The sequence below is a fragment of the Lolium perenne genome, chromosome 6, assembly GCF_019359855.2.
Source record: "Lolium perenne isolate Kyuss_39 chromosome 6, Kyuss_2.0, whole genome shotgun sequence".
Classification (NCBI taxonomy): Eukaryota; Viridiplantae; Streptophyta; class Magnoliopsida; order Poales; family Poaceae; genus Lolium; species Lolium perenne.
Window position 1 is genome coordinate 177,340,555 of NC_067249.2, and position 11,033 is coordinate 177,351,587.

Sequence of the window (11,033 nt, forward strand, 5' to 3'; positions counted from 1 at the left end):
AAGCCCGAGAACCAAAGCCTACTCTCGTGGCATTAAAATACACAAGGTCTTAGCCCCGGCGTGGCACCACATTGCCATCTCGTCCTTAATTTTCGCGATCAACATGAAAGATGTTGTTGCACTATTTTGAAAGACACGAGCGTTCCTCTCTTTCCAAATCTCCCAAGAAACCAACATAGCTAAGGAGGCCATCGCTTTCCTTGATTGACCTCTTTGTAGGATACTTTTTGTCCACCATTCCTTCACCGTCCTCCTATTGTGCCACGCCCTTGGGTCCACGTCATGAAGGCCAAGCCACTCCTTCAACTCAATCCATATTCTAGTGGTGAACCGGCATTTGTAGAGAAGATGATCGGCGGACTCTTGAACTTGGTTACATAACTTGCAAAGCACGCAACTTGGCCAACCCCTCTTTTGTAGTCTATCCGCCGTCCACACCCGGTTTTGGATAATCAACCAAGCAAAAAGTTTACATTTTGGAGGCGCCCATGGCCTCCACACCATGTCGGGCATGGTGGAAATGATGTGCCCCTCAAATTGCATCTTGTAGGCCGATTTGGCCGAATAGCATCCGTCATTTGACAACTTCCAAGAGATGACATCGTTGTTGTTATCCACCAAATGGACGTTTTGGAGCATCTCCCAAAGTTGGGTAAATTGTGCAATATGCTCGAAGGAAAGCCCCCCTTGAATATCGATTTGTGTGACCCAAAACTCATTTGCCATAGCCTTCTTGACCGAAGAGTTTCTCTTTTTGGACCGCTCAAAGATGAGAGGGGCAATATCCTTCGGCCTTGTCCCATTTAACCAAGGAGCCTCCCAAAATAAAGCCTTTTCTCCATTTCCTATTGTAACTTTTGTAGCCGCCGCAAATAACTCTCGATCATTGTTATTGCATGGTGATCCTAGGCCGACCCAAGGTTTTGGGTCATCGCTCCACTCGTTCCAAAGCCAACGCAAGCGCAAAGCCGCCGCAAACTTCCCAAGGTTGAGGATTCCGAGCCCCCCAAAGATTTTAGGCTTGCAAACCGCCTCCCAATTGACTTTACATTTTCCACCGGTGATTTTCTCACAAGCCGCCCAAAGAAAGGCCCTTCTAATACTATCAATCTTCATGAGCACCTCCACGGGGATGTCGAGGACGGTTGCGGAATAGGTGACAACGCTTGTAAGAACGGATTTAACTAGGGAAGCACGGCCGGCCATTGTGACATGTTTCCCCATCCATGGGATAAGCTTGCCGGCAACTTTGTCTTCAAGCGGTTGGAAGTGGATTCTCCTAAGACGAGTGACCGTCAACGGTAGCCCGAGATATCGCATAGGGAAAGTAGTGGGCGTTGCCGGAAAGGCTTGGAGGATATCATCAAGGTCAAGGCCTTCACAACGAATGGGGGCAACTTGGCTCTTCGCACAATTAGTAACAAGCCCGGTAGCTTCTCCAAATTTCTCGAGCATGGAAGCAAGGAAACAAATGTCACTCTTGATAGGCTTCATGAAAATGGCGGCATCATCGGCATATAGCGATGTGCGAACCGTAGGGCGCGACCTCTAAGGCGGTGCAAGAGCCCTTGATCGGTGGCCTTTTGTAGAAGATGATGAAGCGGATCAATGGCTATCACAAAAAGAAGAGGCGACAAAGGATCTCCTTGTCGGAGGCCTCTACCATGCTTTATTGGGTCACCGGCAATTCCATTTAGGAGCACTCTTGAGGAGGAAGTGGAGAGGAGGGCGGATATCCAATCACGGAATTTACTTGGGAAGCCCATATGGCACAAGAGGTCCATTAAGTAATCCCATCTCACCGAGTCAAATGCTTTTTTGATGTCAAGCTTGAATAGAAGAGTCGCCTTTTTTGACTTGTGGAGTTTTCTAGCAAGATTTTTTACATATAAGAAATTGTCATGGATGCTCCTCTTTTTGATGAAAGCACTTTGAGCATTGGAAACAAGCTTGTTCATATGAGGGGCTAGGCGGGCAGCCATCATCTTCGCAATGAGTTTAGCAATTGCATGGATAAGACTTATGGGACGGAAATCGGAGACTTCCTCGGCTCCTTCCTTCTTGGGCAAAAGGGCAATGTTTGCGGAGTTGAGCCAATGGAGGTTGTTGTAATGAAGGCTAGAAAATTGGTTGATGACCGCCATAATGTCCCCTTTTATAGTGTTCCAACACGTTTTGAAGAAAGCGCCCGTAAAACCGTCCGGTCCCGGCGCCTTATCACTCGCGGTGTTGTCTACCGCAAGTTTAACTTCCTCTTCCGTGAAAGGCGCATCCAACTCCGAAAGATCACATTGTGTTGTGGGAATGGAAGACCAATTGATGTTGTAGGAACGTGGTGGTCCTTTCTTGATTACCGCTTCGAAGTGAGAATGAATGATCTCTTTCTTTTGGGCATGTTCCGTCACCCATCCATTGTTGTGCTTTAACCGGTGAATATGGTTTTTCCTACGCCTAGCATTGACTTTAAGGTGAAAATATCTTGTATTCGCATCCCCATCTTTCAAATTTGTGACCCTCGATGCTTGTCTCTTCCTTGTTCTTTCAAGAGCCGCTAAACCAACTATTCTTCTCTTTAGTCTTGCACGAAGATCTCTCTCCTCATTGCTAAGGGCTCTATTTTCTTGAGCAATATCCAACCTTAGGATAACTTCGAGGGCCATATGGAGCTCCACTTTTGCTTTAGAGAAGAGCTTTTTACTCCAACGCCTAAGGCTCATACCGGTCTTCTTTAGCTTGTGAAAAAGTCGTTGGCATGGCTCCCTATGGATAGACTCACTATTCCAAGCCTCATTCACCGTGTCTTGAAATCCCGGCATTTTCACCCAAAAGTTTTCGAACCGGAAGGTTCTTGGTCTCTTCGGTCCACTATCGTTTGCTAGGAGTAACGGGCAATGGTCGGAGAGGGAGGACGAAAGCGCATTTAGGATGTGTTTTGAGAACGTCAAGTCCCAATCTTCATTGCAAAAGAAACCGTCCAGTTTGCTCATCGTCGGGTCTTGTTGCTCATTGCTCCAAGTGTATTTGCGATTTTGAAGATGTATCTCTTTTAGGCCGCAAGTGTTTAGGGCGTTTCGAAATCGAACAATACGACTACGGTTGGAGTTGTTGCGGTTTTTGTCTCTAGCCCGGAAAACTTGGTTGAAATCTCCGGTTACAACCCATCTAGTTCCGGGAGGGGGCTTCTCGGCAACAATCTCGGCAAAGAAGGCGTCTTTGAGGTTTACACGAGTTGGCCCGTAAACCGTAGTTAGCTTGAAAGTGATGTCGGAGCCAACAATAGACATTGTAGCCGAAAGAAAAAAGGAGCCTTGTGTGATATTTGAAGCCATCACCTTGGAATCGTCCCATAGGAGCAAAATTCCACCTCTTGTACCAATCGCTGGTCTTTGGGCATACTGTCGTAGTCTGTGACCTCCTAGATGAGCTGCAGTGAAAGCATCAACATGCTCCATCTTTGATTCTTGGAGGCAAACAATTTGACAGAAGAAGATGCGACAAGATCGGACACTACGTCTCTTCTTTTGGGACAATTTAAACCCCTCGGGTTCCAGTTCATAATATTGATATTCAACTCTAACATTGGATCACAAACGGTACATCGTTGACGGCACACAGCTACTACACCTTGCCAAGGTCGTCAGGCACACCTCCTGGAGGTTGCAAACAGGCACACACACACGGAGCACACAGCTACTACACCTTGCCAAGGTCATCAGGCACACCTCCTGGAGGTTGCAAACAGGCATACACACACGGAGCACATACAGCTTCATTTTAGCTAACATTGGAGACTAGAGGTACAACAGCGAGATGGCGGCGCTTCGATCAGACCTGGGCAGCATTGCCCACATCGACGTCCCCAGCATGATCAACAGCAGCCGCCCCGCCAAACTCCACCAGGGCATCCTCCACAGCAGAGGCAAAGTCACAGTCCAGCCGGAACAGCGCCCTGAGCGCCGCAATGGTGATATCTGGCAGCTTTCCGTCGAACATGGAGACGAACTTGGCGATGGCCGCCTCCGTCACCTGCTCCCCTTCTGCAACGATCCCGAGCCTGTGACAGAGCACCTTCTCGGCCATCTTCTCGATAGGCATGTTGGTCTTCTTGGCCTTGAGTCTTGGGCTGGAGCGCACCGGGAACCCTGCAAAGCTGGATAAGCCTGCCAGCGTCTTCCTCCTCGCCTTTGGCGGGCGTGTCGGCGTCGAGTTTGGCGCCTGCAGCAGCGGCGCCATCACTGGCACAAAAAGAGGCGTGGCCTGTGCAGCTTGGGACGGTGAGCTGGAGCGTGGCGTGCTCATCTGCCTAGGCACGTACACAGGCGTCTTCTCGGCGCCGCTGTCCTCCTCCATCACAGCCTCAAGCACCAAGGCCTGCGGCGGCGAGGGCTGGGAGCCAGCCGTTGGGCGCTGCAAGATGCGCAGCGGCAAGGGGCCGTCCTTGGGCAGTGGCGGCGGCGGCGGGAGCTCTATGGCATCACTGGCAGGGCTGATCTGCGCTCTCGCCCACAGGTGGGATCTTTCTGCCGCGCTCCACCCCCGAGTCCTCTTTCTTTCTGATCATCTCATCATCTATTCCTTCCCTAAGTTTCAATGTCCTGTTATCGTGAATGAAGTTCTTGGTGGCTACTACCTGCACACAACAATGTAGTATTACAATGATTTAGCATTTCCCATCCAAAGAAGTATTGAAGTTACATGCAGAGAGGGGTGAATTTTCCTTATCTTCTATGGTTTTGTCTCATGCTGGAGTCATTGGCCCATTTAGGGGACTTAGAGGTCCGAGGTGGTGTCCGAAGGCCACTTTGTATCACATGATCTCTTGGGACCCAAGTCAGCTGCAAATAATTCCAATAAGTTGAATGGTGTTGCAACTTAAACACAAGATGATGACAATCATATAAGAGGGGTGCATACCATAATTTTCTTTAGTATACATTCTGTTGGTGTATCTTGAGCAATTAAACACACATGTTATCAGCTGGTTATTTTTACGCAGTGGAATATGTAAGACACATTTAACAATTGGAAAAGTATTAAAATATCATGCAAATAACTCAATGATAACATACTTATAAACACCTTGGATCTAATAATGCACCGGAGATCGCTACCAACAAATTGGCTAGACCATACCGTTAAGGAATATTGTATGTACCAAAATACTTACGGATATTAAATGTACAAGGACATACACATATTTCATACACATACACTGTAAATATCACATTCAATCCAAGAAGACATGCGATTTTTTTCCTTTCCATCCGAGAGGAATGATGACGTGGACTACGTGACACCCTCTCGTAGCTGACCAGCTAGCTTTGCCTTCCAAAATGAATGAAGGAGATTCCTTAGACAATCACGACTCTGTGAAGCTGAGCTTGACATTTGTTCAGGCGAGCAGGTAGCTGTGGACGAGCTAGGGTGTGGGCGAACAGGTCAGTGCACGGGGCACGCGGTAGAGCTCTAGGGTTGACGAGAGGAAGAGCGGGTGAATGCGAAAAAATATATAGACGGTGACAAAGTGGGGCGGTGCATGTTGCGTGTGACCGTCGGGGTGGAGATTTAGACCGAGTGGACTGACATTGAAATTAGGTTCATGCTCGGTCTGGTGTATGTAGCCATATTTTTGTTCATTATCCACGTAAAAGTTTATCTCATGTTAGATGTGATATGTACTTTACCAAGAGTATAGGGTTCATTTCAGACTAAAAAAAGTTTAGAACAAAAAGTGAACTTTCTCGTTCAGGACAAAAAAAAAAAAACTGTCTTCTTGGATTGCGGGATAATGTGTTGAATTGCACCAGGAATCACTGCAACCCTGAGTGCCTACAGCCTACAACTTATCTGAATCTCTGATTTTTTTTTAGCTTCAGTCGAAAGCCATCCGCTCTGGAAATGGAGCAACTTCTCAACGCACAATGACGCTTGCACCTGGACACATCGAGGTAGATGCCGTCAACTTTCCCTGGGCTGACAGCCGGTCGCCGTGCGGTAGACAGCTCTGTATGGGGCTGATTCGGATGGTTTCTCACTTATCCGATGATCCGATCCGAATGCAAAGGTGACGGAAGTATCGGCGAAAACGGTCAGAACACGACCCACCCAGCACGGCTCTGTGGTTCACTTTGCTGAGTCGATCGGCACGACCAGCTAACAAACCGGCTTTCTGTTCCAGATGGTCTCACCTTTGTTGCCCGTGCGCATCCTCTGGACCGGTCGTCTTTTGTCTTAGGTTCACACGCAGGTCACCATCACGTCAAGAGTCAGCGTAAGACAGGCTGAATTCTAAGTCAATGCTTAGGAAGAGGAGCAACGCTAGAACAGGATCGTAGCAGCGGCATCACAATCGGTAACTAGGGTGGGAATCACGGCGAATTCGCATTGGTTTCCATGTGGTTTATAGGGGGTTACTATGACACCGGTAAAAATAAAATACATCGAAAGAATATTTTTTTAGGCCCTAGAGCTGCTTCATTCACTCTGGGCGGTGGTACAAATTATACAAAGGACCTCCAAAGAAAGAAAAATTACAAATTGGTCCTAGAAACACACACAAAGGACCCCAGTAACATTTCTGAAAACGCAACGCAATCCATCTGCCTCATCGCCGAACTAGATGGATGGAAACCACCGTCGGCCACCATTTTTTATCATCAGGAACCATACCACTTGGGATGAAGAAGGTAAAAGGCGGCGCCGCAACTCTATCGAAGAAGGGCCTCCTCTGTTGGAGGTTGAGTGGAAGCAACCATGGTGTCGTAAGATGCCCTCTTTTGGCATCGGAGATCAACGATCCTTTCCTGACCGTTGTAGTAGAGCTAAAAAATGCAACTGAAACTCCCCATCGCCGCGAGCCTCAATTCCTTTGAGCTTCCGCACCACCACTTCTCCCCTCGTCTCCACGGTCGGCTAGAGAAGAAGGTACATGCAGCTCAAAAGAACGAAGCTTGCCGCAGTCACATACCTTATCTATGGAGTTGCAGATGGAGATCCTCGACGTCACATATGGCTCCGCCCAATGGAGCTCCGCAACAAGGAAGAACAACACCCACAGAATCTGGATCTAGCCTTGGAGATCCAGCCTTTGACTCCCGGCATGAACCCAACCACCGGCATGAAGCCAAACCAGCGAAGGAAACCTACAACTACTAGTCCTATCCACACTGGCGCCTCTCCCTATCTAACTCCGATCGCCTAATCCGGTGGAGAGGACATAGGGTCACCCCGGTCTCCTTGGGCGAGCTCTCAGCTACTGTTCACGCCTGGGAGAGGACGAGGGGGGAAGTGAGCAAACACCGGTATGTTCTTAACCAGGGAGAAACCAGCAACTTATTTACGGGAGGACGCAAAGGAAGCAAAAAAAGTGTCCCAGACAGAAGCTGAAAGAAACTTGATCATCCGAAGAAGATTTTTTTTTTTGCTGATTCCCCAGAGGCTTTGTTATGTTAATCCATTTCGTAAGTAGATTGGAGTGGTTCGGAGAGAGCTATAGAAAGAAAATCAACTTAAATGGGAGTAATACATGTCAAACCCGAACTAGACAAGAGAGGGATAGGCGCATAGGCTTAGTGATCCAAGCTTTATGAGAAGGATAGATATAACTAAATCAATAAAAAAAAGTAGAGTTATAAATACTATAAATATCGTGGTTTTAATTTAAATTTAAACATAATTAAGAACACGAAGATTTTTTTCGATATGGGAGTATATCCCTCTGCATTAGTCGATACACACGGTTTTCGTTTATTTCAAAGTTCAGGTAACACAATATTTAGTGTTTTACAATCAAGAAGCAAACAAGGTCGATAGATGTGTCAAGCATATAAAAATGCACATAAAGAGACTATCCATTTTCTAGTCTACTAATATGCCACCCTTCAATAGCCTCGAAAAAAATCCTGAGCAACCAGCAGCCGATTGCATCCAATAATTATAGTCTTTTGCTGGGCACTAGCGTAGGAACAGGAATGCCCAAAGCTGCTGTCTACACAAAGATGGCAAACGGGATGTAAACGGTGGCTTGTGTGTTTCAATTCCGTGGTTTCTAGTGTAACCCAAGGCCACCTTCTGACAGGGAAGTGCCTGACAGCTGATTTGGACCAGCATCGGACTGAAAGAGTACCGATTGCACCTCCTCTATCACGGATAAGCACGAGTCCAATTATTTTAACCATTTCGCTCGGCTGCTTGCGTCTTGTTTATATTAAATCCAGGCGATCAAAAGGATACTATCTTGACCCCTTTGTGCCTCCAAGTTGCTGCACCAACCCAATCACCGCCGCACCACTCGAACGCCTCGACGGCTCAAACCTCAAAGTAAGCAATTGGAGATTGGTTTAATCCGCGAGTGCGTGCTAGCCTTGCACCTGCCGCAATTTTCTTTTGTGTTTGTTTGATTCGGCATGCAGTGGTCCGTTTCGTTTTGGGTTTGAATTCAGGTCTCTCTCGATCTGTTGACAAATCTTCAGGCTAATCGTGCCGTGCATCACCTTTCGTCCCAGTTTTTTTTTTTTTCCTGGTTAGTCAAACATGTGATCCTGGTCATAACGCAGAATCATCGTTTTCCGATGTGCATCGTTCACTAGAAGATCGATTATTTATCTTTCAATTAGAAGACAACGAATGGGAAACCTGTTAATTTGAAAGGAATCGTTGACACGTACTCTAGTTAAAATGCTACTCCTACCAAGAAAATAAGTAGTTGAACAAAGAATTTTTTTAAGAACCACATATTTCAGTAATTGAAAACCAAGTTACATGAAGCAACACATGTGAAAACTAGTAAAAGATAAACTGGTGTGTTAAGTGAGATCCCCTCTAAATTCCATCTATAATTTATTTTACGAAATTATAAAAACTTGTGTGGCTCCTACTAGTATCATCTAAAGCTCAAACCAAAGAATTTGTTTGTGATTCCTAGAATCGACTTAATTGGCTGCCACAGAATTCGAATTGGTATTACAATTCCGTAGGTTTCATTCCATATTCAACCTTAGTTCATCTCGCTACACTGTCATTTTACGTGGATTTGCCAAATAAAATGGTACTCCCTTTGTGCTGAAATATAGTGCATGGTGTGTATTAGGTTTTTTCAAAGTCAAATCATGTCAACTTTGACCAAATCTTTACGATAACATATCAACATCTAGAATATCAAATCAATGCCACTAGGTTCATCATAAAATATACTTTTATATGGTATAGATTCTGCATTCTAGATATACATAATTTTGTCAATAAACTTTGTCAAAGTTAGTGCATTTTCAATTTCGTGAAAATCAACACACACTATATTATGGAAAGGAGGGATCCATTTACATCTCTAAACTTGGTCAAAGCATCCTCCATTCTAGTTCATCTCATCCAATCGAAATAGAATGGTGGGTGCCAAGAAATTTGCTAGTTCTCAGCTAGCTCAGCTAAATTTTACACCGTTTAATTTGCTTCATGATTCGTGCTAGTTATCAGCTGCAACTTAAGTTGTAACTAAAATTTGATGATATCATCTCACTGACAACACCGAAAATTCTCAGTCCACTGAGAAATAGTCACACCCGGATGCCAAAGGAGCTCTAAACGAAATTCAGGCAGGATCCACTTACATCTCTAAATATTCTCCATTGTAGAAACGTTTGTGCAAGTTTTTGCATCACTACTTTTCACATACTACAAGTTTCTCCACTTCACCACTTGCTACTGTGCCGACGCCAGTAACTCTCGCGACAAATTCCACACCAAACCACACAGGAACACACATCTCCAACTGATCGATCACGTTTCTTTGGGCGATGCATTACGCCATTGACGCCTTCTTCGTGCTCTCTGTTCCTCGGCTTGCTCTTGCTCAACGCTTCCCTCAAACGACTAATCGCTCACGAGAATGGTCACTGATTCATTCGCCGCTTTAGCTCACTAGCTGCTGAACAGGACCGGCGACGAACCACGGCTGGGCTGGGAGGGTCAGCTGGACCGGAGCCTGCACCGGCGTCGGCGGCGGCACCAGGGCCATGGACATGGACTCCGCCGCAGCCTCGCCTCTTTTCCTCCGCTTCGACGACCCGGAGGTGCTGGAGGAGGGAGAAGAAGAGGAGTCGGAGCTCGCCGGCTGCGGGCACGGACGCTTGTCTCCCACGGCCGCGGCTGCTGCGGCTGCCGCCGCGATCTCGGAGCCGATGCGGAGCGGGAAGTTGAGGAGCGCGCGGGAGCCGCGCATGCGGTAGGCGGCGCGGTCGTACGCCACGGCGGCGTCCTCGGCGCTGTCGAACGTGCCGAGCCACACGCGCGCGCCGTTCTTGGCAGGGTCCCGGATCTCCGCCGCGAACTTGCCCCACGGCCGCTGCCTCACCCCTCTGAAGTGCTTCCCCCTCGACGCCGAGGCCGCCACCTCGCCCTCCTCGAACCTTGGCGTCATCGACGCCACCTCGTCCGGCGTCTCCGGCCCAGGCGACGCGAGGAAGCTGCCGAGGCAAGAACCGTCGTAGGAGTCAGGGGAGAGCACGGGCTCCGGCTTGACGGCGGCGAACGAGCCGTCGGGGAGCCAGCCGCAGGAGAAGGCGTCGCGGAGGGCGCCGTAGACGACCATGTCCTCGGCGTCGTTGGGGCGGAACGGGAGCGACTCGCTCCACTGGTCGGCCACCAGGCTGCCGAAGCTCGCGCTCCGGCAGTACACCGGCCGCTGCGCCGGCGTGTCCTCCATGAGCTGCTGCCGGATGCTCTCCAGCACCGCCGCCTCGGACGCCGGATTCAGCAGCATCTTGTATTGTCTTGTTTAGTCTTCGTGTTTTCCTATGATGATTTGAATTTGCTCTAGTGTCAACCAAAGTTAGTGGATTTCTGTGGAGGAGCTGGGGTTCGGCCCCGGTTTATATACCGCGAAGCTGAGGCGTTGTCGCTTCTCACGTGCCTCTGGTTTCCATGAACTTTCCTTCGTTTTTTAGCGCCACGTGATTCAATTGTTTTTCTATCGTTTTTGGAAGATGGTGACGATGGTAACAGGTTCCATAGATTTGGAAGATAAGTTTCTTTTGGTG

At 47.9% G+C, this 11,033-nt stretch overlaps 1 protein-coding gene across 1 annotated transcript; it reads right to left on the reverse strand.

The window, feature by feature from the left end:
• Positions 1-9,606: 9,606 nt before the first annotated feature.
• Positions 9,607-10,832, reverse strand: LOC127306828 (ethylene-responsive transcription factor 1-like). The gene has a single exon (XM_051337543.2). The coding sequence runs from the start codon at positions 10,754-10,756 to the stop codon at positions 9,908-9,910; it is 849 nt and encodes a 282-aa protein (XP_051193503.1). The 5' UTR covers positions 10,757-10,832; the 3' UTR covers positions 9,607-9,907.
• Between the last annotated feature and the right edge of the window lie 201 nt (positions 10,833-11,033).

What these genes read in the sequence shown, in the direction of transcription:
- LOC127306828 (XM_051337543.2), bottom strand. Translation starts at nt 10,756, where the DNA reads ATGCTGCTGAATCCGGCGTCCGAGGCGGCGGTGCTGGAGAGCATCCGG.